At 36.8% G+C, this 18,423-nt stretch overlaps 1 protein-coding gene across 1 annotated transcript in view; it reads left to right on the top strand.

Moving 5' to 3' along the window:
- Positions 1-18,423, top strand: part of MED13L (mediator complex subunit 13L) — a 359,884-nt gene that overhangs the window by 320,829 nt on the left and 20,632 nt on the right. Inside the window, exons 15-23 of the mRNA XM_077159929.1 lie at positions 6,055-6,275; positions 6,364-6,569; positions 8,505-9,442; positions 11,267-11,446; positions 12,056-12,279; positions 14,136-14,328; positions 15,016-15,439; positions 15,853-16,072; positions 17,230-17,418. Coding sequence (XP_077016044.1) covers positions 6,055-6,275; positions 6,364-6,569; positions 8,505-9,442; positions 11,267-11,446; positions 12,056-12,279; positions 14,136-14,328; positions 15,016-15,439; positions 15,853-16,072; positions 17,230-17,418 — 2,795 coding nt within the window. The remainder of the gene's footprint in view (positions 1-6,054; positions 6,276-6,363; positions 6,570-8,504; positions 9,443-11,266; positions 11,447-12,055; positions 12,280-14,135; positions 14,329-15,015; positions 15,440-15,852; positions 16,073-17,229; positions 17,419-18,423) is intronic.

Below are 18,423 nucleotides of genomic sequence, written 5' to 3'. Positions count from 1 at the left end.
TCCAACTTCATTCCTTTATGATCCAAGAAAGTGCTTTGTATGATTTCAGTCTTTTTAAATTTATTGAGACTTGCTTTGTGACCCAGCATATGGACTATCCTTGAGAATGATCCATGAATACTTGAGAAAAAGGTGTATCCTGCTGTTGTGGGGTGTAATGTTCTATAAATGTCTGTTAAGTCTAGCTCATTTATTGTATTATTCAAATTTTCTGTTTCTTTGTTGATCCTCCTTCTAGATGTTCTGTCCATTGATGAGTATGGGAATCGAAATCTCCAACTATTATGGTAGATGTGTCTATTTCTCTTTTCAGTGTTTGCCTCATGTATTTTGGAGCACTCTGGCTCAGTGGATAAATATTTATAATTGTTATGTCTTCTTGCTGAATTGTTCCTTTTATTAATACATAGTGTCCTTCTTTGTCTCTTTTGATTATTTTACATTTGAAGTCTAGTTAGATATTAGTATAGCTCCTCCTGCTCTTTTCTGATTATTGTTTGCATAAAATATCTTTTCCCAACCTTTCACTTTCAACCTGTGTTTATCCTTGGGTCTAAGATGCATCTCCTGTAGACAGCATATAAATGGGTCCTGTTTTTTAATCCATTCTGCCAGTCTCTGTCTTTTGATTGGGGAGTTTAATTCATTAATATTTAGTGTTATTACTGTAAGGGCAGTACTTTCTTCTACCATTTTGCCTTTTGGATTTTATATGTCATATCTAATTTTTCTTCTTTTTAGCTTTACTGATAGTCTTCATTTCTACACTTTTCTCCTATAGTAGTCTCCACACCTCCCTCTCCTGTTTTTTCCTATCTGCCTCTAGTGCTCCCTTTAGTATTTCTCGCAGAGCTGGTCTCCTGGTCACAAATTCTCTCAGTGATTTTTTTTGTCTGAAAATGTTTTAATTTCCCCCTCACTTTTGATGAACAGTTTTACTGTATATAGAATTCTTGGTTGGCAGATTTTATCTTTTAGTGTTTTAAATATATCATCCCACTGTCTTCTTGCCTCCATAGTTTCTGCTGAGAAATCTATGGATAGTCTTATTGGGCTTCCTGGTATGTGATGGATTGTTTTTCTCTTGCTGCTTTCAAGATTCTCTCTTTCTCTTTGGCATTTGACATTCTGATTAGTAAATGTCTTTGAGTATGTCTGTTTGGATCTATTCTGTTTGGGGTATGCTGCAATTCTTGCTTCTGTAGTTTTAAGTCTTTCATAAGAGTTGGGAAATTTTCAGTGGTAATTTCATCCATTAGTTTTTCTCCTCCTTTTCCCTTCTCTTCTCCTTCTGGGACACCCACAACATGTATATTCGTGTGCTTCATCTTGTCATTCAGTTCCCTGAGTCCCTGCTCATATTTTTCCATTCTTTTCCCCATATTCTCTTTTGCTTGTCAGAGTTCAGATGTTCCATCCTCCAGTTCACTAATTCTATCTTCTGCCTCTTGAAATCTGACATTGTAGGTTTCCATTGTTTTTTTCATCTCTTCTACTGTGCTTTTCATTCCCATAAGTTCTGTGACTTTTTTCCGACTTTCTGTTTCTTCTTTTTGTTCATTCCTTGCCTTCCTCATATCCTCCCTCAATTCATTGATTTGATTTTTTATGAGGTTTTCCATGTCTGTTCAACATTCTGAATTAATTGTTTTAATTCCTGTGTCTCATTTGAATTGTTGGTTCGTTTGGCTGGCCCATATCTTCAATTTTCCTAGTATGATTTGTTATTTTTTGCTGGTGTTTAGTCTTTTAATTTCCTTAATTAGTTTATTTTGGAGATTTTTTTTCACTTTTTTTACCTAGGATTTTCCTGCTGGATGACTTTGTTGTCTGTGTGTTCTTATTCTAGAACTCTAACATGGGTTTTGTTTAACAGATCAGCGTTTTTCAGTTCTTGTTTTCTTGTTTCTTGCCCTGCCTATATGGTACCTTCTTTTTTTTACCCCCCTTGGGAGAATCCATTTAGGTATTATAGACCCCAGGCAGATTTTCCCAGACCAAACTGGCCTCCTCTTAGGAGGAATGTGTCACTTGCATCAGTTTTCCCTGAGAGTGAGACCCAGCAGGTTGACAGACTTTCCTATGAAGCCTCTAGACTCTGTGTTTTTCCTATCCTGCCCCATATGTGGTGCTTGTCTTCCTGTGGGTCCCACCAGCATAAGGTGATGTACCTTTAACTTCAGCAGACTTTCTCAGTGGTTGAGACATTGGCTTTAATCACTTCAGTTTTCCAGACCCTGGGATCTGAATTCCTTGAGGGAGGGATTCCACCTGAGCTGGGTCCCACCCCTTTCCTGGGGAGGGCACAGCCTCCAGACAGACTCTCAAACAAGCTTAATTCTGCCCATGCCTGGGGCACTTGGAGCCTGAGAAGCCCTGCAGTTGTAACGAAAGAGCAGTCAAGCCGTAGAAACACAGCCACAAAGAAAGAAAAGAAAAAAAAATCCTTTTCAGAGTAGGACCCCCTTCTTCATGTTTGCCAATCAAGAGCTTAAGTTGGTATGTTGCTCTGTGTATCTCCAGGTCCTATGTGCCCCCTCCTTTCCTACAGGGTCCATACCCTTTCAGGTATTTTGTGCTGTCTGATCCAAAAAAACTTCTGGTTATGTTTTGTTTGTTTCTTTTTTCCCCTCAGCCCTGCCCCCTCTGATTGGGGCAAATCCCAGCAACCTCAGCTTTTATCTGGTTCAGCTGAGCTGGGGGCCTATTTTTAGTAATCAGACTTTGTTAATTAATTCCACAATTGGAGCTTGGTTGCGCTTAGCCCGTTGCTAGTGAAGTCTCTTTCCTTTCCCCTCTGGGAAGCAGCCTGTGGGTGAAGGGCACCAGCCGTAGTTGCTTGGGGGGACTCATAGTTGTGGGGTGATTACAGTCGGTCTAGCTTCTCCAGACTGGGGTACGCTGTGTGTCTGGTCACTAACGTGGCCCCGGCAATTCTGTGCTGTTCCTGGCTATTTACTAGCTGCTCTGGAGGACAAACTAAATCCCACTTCTCACTAAGCCACCATCTTGGCTCCTCCCAGGCCCCCTCTCACTTTAGATATTTTCTAGGAAGAAAATTGCACAGGCAGACCATGTTTTTCTTTTTTGGAATACCAAAATATTTTTGTGTTTTCTGAATATTCTTTCTGCCTTAACTACTTTGAGTCTGGTTCCCTTTGATCATCTCCAAACTTGTTTAGGGTCATCTCTTTTTAGAAATTCTCTCTAACTTAGCAATTTTCCCATCTTTTTCCATTCAAATCACAGCAGGGAGGTGGGGAGGACTTAGTGCTGATTCCATCACATACTGAATGTGGCAAGTTTTCAGTTTTATGTATGTTGTGCACAAGAAACATAGATATTCTTATTTATATTGAAACTAGAGAAAGTTTCAGAATATATGATAATACGAGTGGTAGAAACCACTTTTTTTTTGGTATGCTGTATGGCAGGGTTCACATTTCATTCTTTTTCCATGTGAGTATCCCGTTACTGTAGCACCATTTATTGAATTTTTGTTTGTTTGTTTTGCTCGTTTGGGTTTTTTTGGAAATGTATGGGCCAGGTGTTGGACCTGGGTCCCCTGCATGGCAGGTCAGAATTCTACCACTGAACTACTCTTTCACCCTGAGACCACTTTTTTTTTTTTTTTTTTTTTTTTTTTAAAGGAAAGACAGAGAGAAGGAAGGAAGAAAGGGAAACATCTTTTTAAACATTTTCTTGTTTTATTGTATTTTGTTTTTCTGTTTTTGTTACATGGGCTGGGGCCGGGAATCGAACCGAGGTCCTCCGGCATAGCAGGCAAGCACTTTGCCCGCTGAGCCACCGCGGCCCGCCCCATGAGACCACTTTTTAAAGAAACTCCCTGGCAGGAGGAATCTCCTTTTATCCATGCTTTTTTTGTGCTCTGTTTTAACTTTGATTAAAATTATTGTTGTCTTAGGGAGCATCAAAGAAGTCAAATTGTTCAAAGTAGAACATGCCTTTATTACATTTCTTAAAGGAAATTAAAAAATTAATTTAAGGGAGCTGTTTTTAGTTTGTTTTGTCTTGTTTTTTTTTTCTGGTAACATTTTGTACTACAGTCAGAAAACCTGTAAGTAAAAGAAAGGCTATATGTTTAAGTTCATGGCCATTTTAACTGTAGAGAATTTATATAATTTCTTTCTTTCCCAGAGATTGACATGAGTAATTAGGACCTATCATGCAATGTATATTTGAAGATTTTATAAAGCCAAAATATAGTTAAAAACATCACACTTAGAAATTAATTTTATATTAAAATTGATTAATAGTTGCTATTTGGCTTGGGGAAATAGGAATAGAGTGTATATCAACATCTTCAGTGTTGTTTTAAAGAAAATTTAATGATCTGATTGCTGCTGCATTTGAAGACCTGTTTTTTCCACTTCAGAAATTTATCATCAATTATATAGTTTCTCAAATGGTTCTGTTGTAGTTCCATATTTTTCTTGGCTTGACTCATATCTCTAGTTCTATGAATTAAGTTCCTTAAGGGGTAAAATACTCTTATAGCAAGAAACTACTTTAAAGATCAACTTGGGATTTTTAAGGATTTGTTAGCAGTCAGTACCATTTTGTCTAATAAAATCTTACGCAGAATTCTTTAATAGAAAATAAATAAATGGAAGTGGATCTGCTCTGATGAAAATAGAAGTTGTGATCTGGAACCCTGACTACTTGGCCTCCCCCTCCCCTGCTTCACAGATAGGTACCTAAGGCCAGGAGAGGGTCTCACAGTTTTTCTGTCTTCATATGCTGAGGAGATTAGAAGTTCTTTCCTCTACCAGCACAAAAAAAAAAAGAAAAGAAAAGAAAGCCTGTTAATAATCACACATCTAGTTAAACCTTCCCTTTTAGGTGGAAGATCTCAGGCCTTACAGGGTTTGTGGGCTGATCACAGCAGAACCAGGCCAGGGGCGGCTGAATAGTGGACCCCAGCTCACTGCTGCTTTACTGTACCAGCTCTTCTTTAAACTCTATTCCAGGACAGAGCATGGCACAGTTATTCTTTATTAGTTTCTGGTTTAGTGCTGGAATTCACATCTTCTGTTCAGTGGTTTCTATTTGGCTATTCAAATGTTGAAGTTGTTAGAAAGAACAATATAAAGGGAATCTGGGACATCAAATGGGTTCCAAACAACTGATTTAAACGTGTAGCTCCGAAATTGTGAATGAATTTGCTTCACAGTTCTCCACCTAGTGGCCACATATTATAACCACACCTTGTATTTTGTTACATATATCCTTACTTTAAAAATCACTGACTTAAAGAGCAACTGTTGATGATGTTTACTTTATGTATACTAAACTGATTTAAAAAAATGTTGAGAATCAGTGTTCTAAACATTGCTTATCTTTTAAAAAGATAAGCCTTCTTTTCATTTGATTCTCAATAAATTACCTTTTGGTGTTAGGTAGGCTTGTTAATCCTAAATGTGAAGTTTCATTTTGATGTTACTCCAGAAAGAGAATATGGAACAGTTTCCCCAAAAGAGAAGCTGTGAATGTAATGAATTTGTCAAACTAGGTTAGTAACCTTACTACATAAAAAACATTATTCTGGCTTCAAACAATTCTTACTGTGTATAATATATGTGCCTGCTGTTATTATTCATGGATTTTTTACATGACATTTGCTATGTAACATTTGCTATATAATTCTGAAGTATTTCATACATACTTTTAAGCAGGGATAGAACTTTTAATATTTTAGTTACTCCATTTCATTATCCCAGTTTCTACTTAGTTCATCTCTTTACATTTCCAAATCAGCTGTTGGAAGAAAAGTATTATGTAGGTTTTGTTCACTTAATTAATGTGAAAACAAATCATAAGGCAACAAGAGGATAATTTAAAGTTCCGGAAAAGGATAAGTTTCTGCTACTGGCGTTCTTCTTGATGGCATCTGTTGTTCATGTGGTCCTCTGTAGCCGATGTGACCATTCAAAGAGCATTAATTTGGGTGCCAAGTACAGTGCCTGGCTGTGAAATGGGATTTTTAAAAAATGTTGGCGTTTAAAAAAAATGGTATTTTATTTTATTTTTTAGCAGTTGCAGACCTTCAAAGGATGTTCCCCACGCCTCCATCTTTGGAACAGCACCCTGCCTTTTCTCCTGTGATGAATTATAAAGATGGAATCAGTTCAGAAACAGTGACAACATTAGGCATGATGGAGAGCCCTATGGTCAGTATGGTTTCAACACAGCTCACAGAGTTCAAAATGGAAGTGGAAGATGGATTAGGAAGTCCCAAGCCAGAGGAAATAAAGGTAATTGCCAGTGTACTAACTTTCCTAAGGCGAGGTGTGTCCTAAATAATTTACCACTGTTAATACCATCCTTACTTTGTTGTAACAGGACTTTTCATACGTGCACAAAGTTCCAGCCTTTCAACCTTTTGTGGGCTCCTCAATGTTTGCTCCACTGAAGATGTTGCCGAGCCAATGCCTGCTACCTCTGAAGATACCTGATGCCTGTCTGTTTCGGCCTTCGTGGGCAATTCCTCCTAAAATTGAACAACTGCCCATGCCACCTGCAGCCACTTTCATTAGAGATGGCTACAAGTATGTACAGGGATTGTGTCAAATTTCTTACCTTACTTAATGTGATTTTTAACTTAACTAAATATTTATTTCAAATGATGACAGTAGCCTAACATGAATTTTTCCTTTATTGACAGTTTGTAATTTTGTGTATATTACTTTGTGTTGACTATATGCATTTTTTTTCCTTAACTGTATTTCATTTATTTGTATCAAGAACCAAGTATTTGGGCTCATGCAGTGTAAAATCCATGTCTTCCACAGAATTAAGCACTTGATTAGAGCTTGTATATAGATATTGTGGTCTCCATCACTGGACTTCCTCTCTTACAGTCAGCACTCCATAATCACTTGCTTAATGTCTGCCATTGTTGTTTATGAGATGAAATTTCTTTCTCTTTTTCACTCATGAATCCCCAAGATCTAAGGGTTGGTATTCATTTCATTTTTATTGAGTGGGAAAAACCAGGGTTTTATACAAGATAAACCATTCTTACTACCTATGACTCGGTTTAATTATGTAAGTTTTCAGTGAGTAGTCATAGTTTGTCTTCTGAACTGACCTGCATATTAATTTTAGGGTTTTATTGAACAGGAAAATTGGAAAGGAGCTCAATTGGAGTAAAGATCATTAGTGAACATTTATTATTTCGGTCTCTGTGAGAGCAGTGATTACCAATCACGGCTTCTAGTGTATTTTTACCTGTACTCAAAGATACGACTGTGTCTCAGATTTAAAACTTTTTTGCTTTGCTTTGGTCTTGGGGCTGGTAGTTTAGACATAACTAATTTTAAAAATTATAAGAAATTTATTTGAAGAATCATCTCTTTTCAAGTTAAAAATGAATTTTAAAAATGACTATATGGTTCATTGAAGAAGCATCAGTTTAAGCATAATAATAATTTATATCAAAAGAATACTAATAAAAAATTATACATTATTTTGATACCTTCTAAGTAGAAATAATGGGCCTATATGCTGTTTTACATGTACATCTAAGAATGCATGTCAAGAAAACTTTTTGCAGTAATAAAACTACAGAGTATTGCAAACACTTTATTTTTGTGTTTGACTATTCCCCAAAAAAGTCACTGCTTATGAAAAAAATAGATAACACAGCCAGTAAGTTTCTGGAATAAAAATAATTGTGCTATAGATAATAATATAAAAATTAAAACTGAACTAAAAGTGCCAACTGCCCTACAGGCATCTGCTAGATTCTGGAAACGATGATACAGAAGTATGTATCTTCTGTGTAACAACCTAATTAATACAAAGGCCTTTTAGCAGTATATGTAATATTGTGTATATTATTGTGTAGTACTGGCTAATGAGTTACCAAAAAGGAATTCCCTTTTTCCTCGTGGCGACTAACTATAAAAATGCAAACCTAGATAGGACTACATTTTGAAAATTAGAAACATGTTAAATTTTCATGTGTATTTGATTATAACTTCTTTATAAATTATAGCCTTAGCGAACATGTGCACTGGAAGATTTTCAATTTCAAAACATGACAAAAATGTAATTGCAAATCAGATGAAAATTTAATTCTAGGATCCTGTAGCTAATTTAGCATCTGAACTCCTGTGTTGAAGTTGCGTTTAGAAGTTAACAGCTTTTAAAAATTTTGTTGACCGAAATTATAATGCAGCATGTTTTCTTGTAAAAATAGTAAAAGTTCCCTCAGAAGGGTCAGATAAAGATTGCTTCAGTGTGGAATAAATAGAAAGAAATTGCTGTATTGAATTATTCTTCATACTTTGCTTCTCTATACACTGTACTGAACGAACTTATAATTTTTTTGAAATGAGAAAACTGAATATATCAAGTGATATACAAATGATGAGCAAGGAACTGTACATGGTTGGGTTAATGATGTATAATGCTATATGTACTCTGGCATCTGTGAAATGTCCTCCCTTCCTCACCCATTGCCCTTCTGTTTGTTGCAGTAATGTGCCTAGTGTCGGGAGCCTAGCAGATCCAGACTATTTGAACACACCACAGATGAACACACCAGTGACGCTGAATAGCGCTGCCCCAGCCAGCAACGGTGGGGCAGGAGTTTTGCCATCTCCAGCAACTCCTCGCTTCTCTGTCCCCACACCAAGAACCCCCAGGACCCCCAGAACACCCAGAGGTGGGGGCACGGCCAGTGGTCAAGGGTCTGTTAAATATGACAGCACTGATCAGGGGTCACCAGCCTCTACCCCCTCAACCACACGGCCCCTTAACTCAGTGGAGCCAGCAACCATGCAACCAATTCCTGAAGCCCACAGTCTCTATGTCACCTTGATTCTCTCGGATTCTGTGATGAATATCTTTAAAGACAGAAACTTTGACAGCTGTTGCATCTGTGCCTGCAACATGAATATCAAAGGGGCAGATGTAGGGCTTTACATCCCCGATTCCTCCAATGAGGATCAGTACCGCTGTACCTGTGGGTTTAGTGCGATTATGAATCGCAAACTTGGCTACAATTCGGGACTCTTCCTTGAAGATGAGTTGGATATTTTTGGGAAGAATTCTGATATTGGTCAGGCTGCAGAGAGGCGCTTAATGATGTGTCAGACCACCTTCCTTCCTCAGATAGAAGGAGCCCGGAAATCCCAGGAGCCACCTATAAGCCTTCTCCTCCTCCTTCAGAATCAGCATACACAGCCTTTTGCTTCCCTGAGTTTCCTGGACTACATTTCCTGTAACAGTCGCCAAACTCTGCCCTGTGTAAGCTGGAGTTATGACAGGGTGCAAGCAGATAATAATGATTACTGGACAGAATGCTTTAATGCATTGGAGCAGGGCCGGCAATATGTAGATAATCCCACTGGTGGAAAAGTGGATGAAGCGCTGGTCAGAAGTGCCACTGTGCATTCCTGGCCTCATAGCAATGGTAGGTTTTCCAGAACACACATTTACTTTGGAAGTTATCTATACTTTGTTATATGACAAATTTTTAAATTTCTTCTCTTAAAAAAGAAAAGAGAACTAAAATGAGAACTATATTGCTTTCACTTTAAACTGTGGAAATATTTCATTATTGAAATACCTTTGGAGAAGAGTAGTTATTTTCTGAAAATTTCCTCTATGACAACTTTGTATTGGAAACTTAAACCTGCTGAGTTCCAGAGTTGTCAAAAGTATACAGTCTAATAATTTGTATTTTAATCCACCCATTCAAGATCATGTTCCCATGATAACTCTTCCATGAAACTTTTTACCCACCTACAAAGTAGTCTCTCCTTTATCTGGTTCCCCAGGACGTTGTACCTCTTATAACAATAATCACATTTTACTGTGTATCGTGGTTACTGGAGCACACTAGTTACTGATCTATTATTAAAAGCTCCAGTTGACAACATTTTTGGAGTTGAGCTCTAGTGTGCCAAGCAACTTGCTATTCCCTTCCTTTCTTCATTCATTGTCTCTTCTGTGATACATCTTGGGGTGGGGGTGGGGGGTGGAGTACAATGGTGACTGATAGGGACAAGGTACCTGCCCTCAGACTTTCTAATTTACTCTGGAAAATTATTTAATAAAATAATTACACAAATAAGCATATCTACTTCAAACCATTTTAAATGCTGAAAACCCGGGTAGTGGGAATCTGCCCTAGGCTGGAGGTCAGGCATGACTTCCTTGATAAGGCAGTAACACTTGTTCTGAAATCTCAATGATGTAGTTTGAGTTAGGAATACTTTTCACAGTCTCTTAAGAACTGTTAAGCATACTGTATTTCAGGTTTAGTTGGTACATAAATCTTAAATTTCCATCCATACCCTCACTTCCTAATCAACTAGAAAAGTAAGAGTGAGGTACCCAGTTGTATAGGTTCATAGAATCTTAACTCTTTCCTCAGGCCTATTTGAGAATTTGCTGAGCATTACGGACACTTTCCCCTGAGGAAAAATACATATTCACTCATGTGTGCACAATTTTACACATAGTTTCCAGGGGTTTTCAAATTCCAGGTTAGGAATTCATCCCCAGATGACTGCTAGTTGAAGAATTATTTGTTCTTATACATTGAAACCTTACGTTCTTCTATACACAGATTACTTTTGGTCTTGCAGTTGCCTCTACCATGTGTCCCTGTGGCTCTGGCTGCCTTGCAGTTTCATTGTATGAAAATATTTTACATTAAAAGCATTTTCTCCTAAGTTTTAAAAACTTTCACTTAAGCTACTCTTAATTAAAACATCAAACATTTGTAAATAGAAGTAATGTAATTTCTTTCTTTTTTTTTTTTTTTTTTATTTACATGGGCAGGCACCAGGAAACGAACCCGGGTCCTCGGGCATGGCAGGCAAGCATTCTTAGCTGCTGAGCCACCGTGGCCCGCCCGGAAGTAATGTAATTTCAATAAAGAAATTTTTGCAGTTCTCTTTTCTTATGAAAAACCTTGGGAACATGTTTATATGAGATTTTTTTAAGTCAGACTTACCCATCTTTCATTGTTTAAGCAGTGCTACAGTTAAACTTTTATATAGAGTAACCCATTTCTCCTTTTTATTATTTTCAGTAATAAATTATTTTTTTTCTAATTTAGAAGAATATCTTTACTCTTGACTCCTAAGTGAAGTATTTTAGCGTCTGTTACAGCCAGTAGCATCTCTTTCATGAACCGTTACTGAATTTATATGGCAAAATGATGGGAAGAAAGAGGAAAGTGCTAATTGCCCTTTATGATTTCTTTTCCTTTTCATTTCTGTTCTAGTGCTGGACATCAGCATGCTCTCCTCCCAAGATGTGGTCCGTATGCTGTTGTCCCTGCAGCCCTTTCTCCAAGATGCCATCCAAAAGAAGCGCACAGGCAGGACTTGGGAGAATATTCAGCATGTACAGGGGCCACTCACATGGCAGCAGTTTCACAAAATGGCAGGACGCGGAACCTATGGTAGGGTGCTTTTCTGTTTGATTCCGCCTGACTTTTTTGATCAATGAAGAGCAGGTCTGGTTACTGTCAAATTCTTGCTTCACTGACAAAATGGAATCGTTTTCTTTATGACTGTTACATTTTATTTCTTTGTTTTTCTAAAGTCAGTTTTGAAGTCAAGTTTTCTAAACACCCTAGGCATGAGTCATTAAGGATAAAGAGTCCTTATTAAATAACAGTATTATTAGATTCCCCTTATTTTCTTGGTCCTCCTTGCATTTTCCTCTGGGAATGACTTTTGAACTGGTTTTGTCTGCCTCTTTGTAGTCATAATCATAATGTTTACCTTAAAGGAAATGAAGTAGTATTGCCTGGAAAGTTAACTTTAACTTACTCTTCGTTTGCCCTCTGATCTTACAGAATTTTTATGAGCCCGTTCTGACTTACTCAGTTAAGGTTCTTTATCAGGGACTGTTTAATTAGATGACTTGAAAAATACTTTTAAGAGTATCATGCAAATGTACAATGTGATTTCTGATGCCAGAATTAAGACTAATGTACCAAAATAAAATTGACTAGTTTGCAGGAAAGACACTCAAGCTCCCTCTTAAATTACAATGTTGTTTTTAGGCTCAGAAGAATCACCTGAGCCGTTGCCCATCCCCACTCTGCTGGTAGGCTGTGACAAGGACTTCTTCACCATTTCACCATTTTCCTTGCCATTTTGGGAGAGGCTCTTGTTGGACCCATACGGGGGCCACCGTGATATTGCCTATATTGTGGTGTGTCCAGAAAATGAGGCCTTGCTCGAAGGAGCCAAAACTTTCTTCAGGGACTTGAGTGCTGTATATGAGGTGAGAAAGATATCATGAAAATTGTTTATGACATAAATTCTCTATTTGTTTCTAGTTGTGACTAAATTTAAAAGGATAAATATCTTCAAAATACGTCTCAAAGAAAATTTGCAAATAGTTGTAAGGATGAAGAAAAAAATTAAATTGGCAAGTTTTGCTGGAAGTAAATTGCTTTTCCATCTTGGCTTTATATTTATTGGATTTAGAAGACTTTGTTTACCACACATTTTAAAATCCTGCCAGCTATTTCTCCTCTTTATGTGCTCAGAGTTCAAATGTATTGCTCACCAGGAGAAATGACTATATAGATGAGCTTTAAAAAGAAAAAAAAAGGGAAGCATATCTATCATCTCTCTCTCCTTCGTGGTGCAGTTAGTTTTTGAAAACAGTAAAGAAAATCTTTAGTTTAAAAATTTCTTCATCTAGAAATAAACTAAATTAATCATGTTTCTGTTATGCTTTAACGCTATATTCATCTTAACTAAAAAATTGATACATATGATAAAAAAAGTCAGAACTAAGTAAATAATTTTATACCTTTAGGAATCTAAATTCCTGTTACTTTTGAAAAATTAAGATCATGTCTGTTATTGAAGAGTGCCATGTTTCTTCTAAGTACATATACAGTAAGTTCTTTGTAGTTTATTCTTATGTCTTTATATTTGGCAAGATTAAATGACATGAATATTTCTAATTTAGGCACAGTGGCAGGCCCATTAATAGGCATTACAAAAGTGTTTTTTAGATAAGATTCCAAGTTGAATTTCAAAAATATTCTGGAAGAAGGCATTCACTATTTATAAATGAATAACCATGAAATTGTGAACTTAGGTGTTGCTAGAAAGAATTAAGTAGATGCTAACATAAGAAACATGGTATCAGTTGAGATACTGAAGGAAATCCTTGGATACAGTAACTTCTGAGCGGCTCCTGGTCTATTGATGCTTAATAATCTTAAATCATAATTACCCTAACTCAGAAAACTTGTCTAAGCAATTTTAAAAACCTAGCCGTTACCTTAAATCAAGCTTTCAACATGTAAGTTATGAAACTTCAAAGGACTGCCAGATCTTTTTAGACAATGCAGGCACTCTTTTTTCCTTAATGATTTTACTAGGGTTGCTTATTTGGTAGTAATTTAAACCTGCTTAAGAAGAGTATGCACTAGAGAATTTTATAGGGTCTTGGTAAGCTTTCACTTCAACAACTCTAGAAAGAGGTAAAAATATGGGCTCTCCTGCTGGTAAACAGGTAGTTAGGGTACTCACTTTTTGCTGGTACATTATATTCTCTGCACCCATTCAGTATCCCCCAAATTAATAACAATCTCTTTGCCCTAAAACTACTTTTTTTTTTAATGACCAGCACCCTTCCTGCTTCAGCAAACCTCTGCTATTGGGGATCTCCAGCGCCCGTAACAATGAAACAGATGGCCCATAAAATTTTAATGTTATCTTATGAGAAAGCATTATGAGGAGGGATTACTTAAGAGGAAGTGGACATATGTCTCTGTCAGGAATCAGTAGGTAGAAATTTGCTTGCTTCTTTATTTGACCATTAGCAATCAGGTAGTGCTCAGTATTCTCCCTTATGCAGGAGAAATTGGCTTGGTTGGAAAAAAAATTTCTTTGCTGCTGCTTTAGAGGGCCTAGTCAAAGTTTTAGAAAGCAAGCAAGCAGTTTCAGGGTAATTACCAGAAAGGGCAACTTACAATGTTGGTTCCGTTTCTTGTGGTAAGATTGAAAGAAAAAGGAAAATGTTTCCATGTTTATGGTAAAGAATCACCCTTGCTAAGCATATGTACTGAATTATGGAATGGCTTCTGCTTTAAATAATGGTCTCATTTGTGATATTAGATGTGTAGGCTTGGGCAGCACAGACCCATCTGCAAAGTACTACGAGATGGGATCATGTGCGTGGGAAAAACCGTGGCACAAAAGCTGACAGATGAACTTGTAAGTGAATGGTTCAGCCAGCCTTGGAGCGGTGAGGAGAATGACAATCATTCCAGACTTAAACTTTATGCGCAAGTTTGTCGCCATCACCTAGGTAAGTGTAAATTTATTTGTTAAAGTAGAATTTGAGAAGTAAAATAGCAAATTGCTTACTCCCACTATCTTTTAGGGATGCAACATTATATGCTTCTTTGGTCTCAAGTAATTTAGCATTTGATTACTGTATTTATTTCAGTCTAGTTGTTGTGTTCAAAGTAAATACTGATTATTATATGGAAATACACTATTTGAAAACTATTTAAAAATTGCCTAAGAAGTCATAACTAATTTACTTTACCTTTTAAAACTTAACAGCATGACTTAGTATCAGCAGCTTAATTTTAACTCAGATTTCCAAGAGAATCTCTGAAGTTTTTCAAGCTGTTCATACATTGTATTGAATATACCACATACCATCATGCCTCGTGCACAGTATACCAGGACAGCTTTAGAGTATATATGGCTTCTTGTTTTCAGTGAAGGCACATGGAAACAATCCAAAAGGAGAATGTCCCAAATTATTAATTCTCTCTTCCTTTTCAAGTAAGACTCCTATTTAGAATTTATAATATATAGCTCCATGTTCATTCTCATTTTTGCAGAATAAATAAGCAAATTGTTCACATGTGGAGCTAGCATTATGTGTCATAATTAGACAATTGCAACCTGAAAGCATAATGTTGTTTAAAGTGAACATTCTAAATTTTGGATTCAATCTGACACTTTGCATGTACTCTTTCAGCACCTTATTTAGCCACTCTGCAGCTCGATAGCAGCCTGTTGATACCACCTAAGTACCAGACCCCACCAGCAGCAGCACAGGGACAAGCTACATCTGGGAATGCTGGGCCTTCAGCTTCAAATTCAGGATCAGCAGCTCCTCCAGTTGGCAGTGCATTTAATCCCACTTCTAGTAGTAGTACTATGAACCCTGCTGCAAGTAGTTCTGCATCTGGTTCCTCTGTGCCACCAGTCTCCTCATCCTCTGCTGCCAGTATTAACCAGATAAGCACTACCTCTTCTTCAGGATTCAGTGGTAGTGTTGGAGGGCAGAACCCCAGTGCTGGGGGTAGTTCTGCAGACAGAACGCAAGGGAATATAGGCAGTGGTGGAGACGCTGAGCCCGGGCAGAGCGCCTCTCAGCCCTCGCAGGATGGACAAGAAAGGTACATTACTCACTGAGTGAAATGGGTGGCTTCAGCTTGAGTTCCTTTTCTACTCTTCTTCTGTAATCCTCTCTCTCCCCTGACCTCATTAGTCTATAAATCCTGTAAATTGTTTTATTTCTCTTCTTCCCAAAAGAAAATTAAAACTGTCAATCTGTGGCCACAGTCTTAAGATTTGAGACCTTATAAGTATGATAAAAACACAGAAAAGAGGAGAATGAAAAAGAAATCTCCCATTTTAGCAGAGTATATTGTCATTTTCCATCTATCCTTGGTGCTCCCTGGCTTGATTATTTTCATTTTGGTAATATGATACATGGTAATGTTACACTTAATCCATAATCATTGTTCAGGGAGCTCATGTGCTCTAGTAATGATTTATTTTGAGTAAATTGTTTTGTGCATCTCTATAGCATTACAGAGAGAGAGAGGATAGGAATTCCCACGGAGCCTGACTCTGCAGATAGCCAAGCCTATCCTCCAGCTGTTGTCATTTACATGGTGGACCCATTCACTTACACTGCAGAGGAAGACTCCACTTCTGGAAACTTCTGGCTCTTGAGCTTGATGCGCTGCTACACAGAGATGCTGGATAATTTACCTGAGCATATGAGAAATTCTTTCATTCTCCAGGTAAATTCGTTCTTTTGTTGTTTTTATTTTTTTAAAAAATTGGAAATAAAGCAAAGAATAAAAGAAGAAAATTCATAATCCTGCCTTCTAGATTCGTCATTGCCATTTTATTTCTAGCTGTATGTTTTCTTACACAGTTGAGATATTTTCAATATAACTGTTAGTCTCTTTTTAACCTGTTATTCATGAATACTTTTCCATATTATTTATAATTCTCAAAAACAGTTTTTAGGACTGCATATTTTCCATAATTAACCATTCCTACATAGTTAGATATTTCCGTTGTTTTCACTATATGGAAAAAGCTATAGTAAACATTGTTCCATATAATATTCTTTCACATTTGAGGTCCTTTTTTTAAAGTGGATGCTTAGGCATAGAAACTGACAAATATTGCCAACCCCCCTTCCAAAATGGTGCTGCTTATTTACATTCCTTTTAACAGTGAATGAACATGCCCATTTCATTGTACTCTTACCAGCTTTATATGGTTTTACTTAAAAAAAGATAGTTCAGGATTTAATAGAAGAAAACTGATGCCTATGATTTAAGGGTCTTGTTTTTAAAATCAATTTAACTAAAGCTATCTTGTAGAATAAAAAGATCCTAATTAAAGTTACCAGAACTGGTTGTTAATAGAAAATTTTCATTGTTTTGAAGGTATTGTCGCAAATGATTAATCAGTAGCTCTAAAGTTGTCATGCACACTTGTATATACTTTATAAAAACTAGAAATATGTTAAAATATAAGTTCCAGGATGGTGGGATGGTGGCTCAGTGGCAGAATTCTTGTCTGCCATGCTGGAGATCCAGGTTCAATTCCTGGTGCCTGCCCATGAAAAAAAAGGTCCTAAAAATTTGGGTCATGGCAACAGTAAATTGAGAATTCATCCCTCAAAAGGAAACAAGGTAATTTTCTAAGTGAAGTGTAACTTGACCAGTGTAATGACACCGTTCCTAAATCTCTGGTGTACATTTGGAATACAGGATATTATGTTACTTGAAGGAACTAGGATTGACTTATATTTGACATTTATATATTTTAATGCAAAGTTTACTTCCCCTCTTTAAAGAATTCATGCCATTTTATTTTCTACTTTCTTTTTAGCATATTAGATCTCAATTTCTAGTTTTGTTTGTATTTTTTTTTTCTATAGATTGTGCCTTGCCAGTACATGCTGCAGACAATGAAGGATGAGCAAGTGTTTTATATTCAATACTTGAAGTCCATGGCATTTTCAGTGTACTGCCAGTGCAGGCGACCTCTGCCTACACAGATCCACATTAAATCCCTCACAGGATTTGGGCCTGCTGCCAGCATTGAGATGACCCTCAAGAACCCTGAGGTGGGTATTACCAGTATTTGAATATTATTGAATATTCGAATATTAGGTGGGTATTATGAGGTGGGCAGAAACTTGCAAAAGGATAACTCTTACATTAAAATGCAAACAAGAGAGTTTTTTATTTAATTCAGAGATTGGTTAGTTGCTGGATGGTCTTCTTCCTGTAGGAAGAATTCTAAGTTTCCTTAATCCTTAAATTAAAATAAAGATGATTTCCTGAACTTTAAAAACTTTTTGAGAAGTTAGAAAGCACGCTCTTGCTGTTTATTCATGTAGAGCCTAAGGCAAAAATATGCTTGCCACTTTTAAATATTTATGTTTGACTCTCCTAGGTTTTTTTCTTTATTTTTTTTTAAGCTGCTGCGTGTCTTGCATTTATGCTTTATTATTATGCGTGTCCAGCTATGTTTTATATACTGATACTGTAGTTGAGTGTGGTTTTGCTCTACATTTTCTGATGAATACTCTTACAAGGGGTTGTTTTCTGTAGTCTGTGTCTTAGTACCTCTGTATACAAATGAATGCTTTTTTTCTGTATTTTCTCCCCACTTTCTTAACCTCAAACCTAATTCCCACAGATATATACCTCAAAGGTAATTTTGAAACACCAAAATAAAAAAAAAAAAAAGGAAACAAAAGTTTACTCTTGCTTTACTAATCATCCCATCCTGAGGATATATGTATAAGGCAATGCTTAGAATTTTCAAAAAGCCTTCAAAAATCAGCTCCCACTTTATTACATGAACAATTTACTCATTAATCAAAGCTACCAAACACCTCTTCACCATAAGAGAGCTCAAAAAGAACAGCAACTGCTGACGTTAGTTGGTGATGTAAGTTTTTCTGGTGAACTCTATAAATGGTTATTACTTTGTAAATAAAAGTTTAAAAGTGAAAAATGATGCAGCTATTTAAGAGTGCTTATGTTGTTTCTTAGTTCAGATCAGCTTGATTCCAAGCTAAGCTTTGCTTAGCTTATGATCCACATTCACTCTGAAGATTATA

Source organism: Tamandua tetradactyla, chromosome 5, assembly GCF_023851605.1.
Source record: "Tamandua tetradactyla isolate mTamTet1 chromosome 5, mTamTet1.pri, whole genome shotgun sequence".
NCBI lineage: Eukaryota > Metazoa > Chordata > Mammalia > Pilosa > Myrmecophagidae > Tamandua > Tamandua tetradactyla.
The sequence above is the reverse complement of the archived record's forward strand: the minus strand, read 5'-3'. Positions and strand labels throughout refer to the sequence as shown.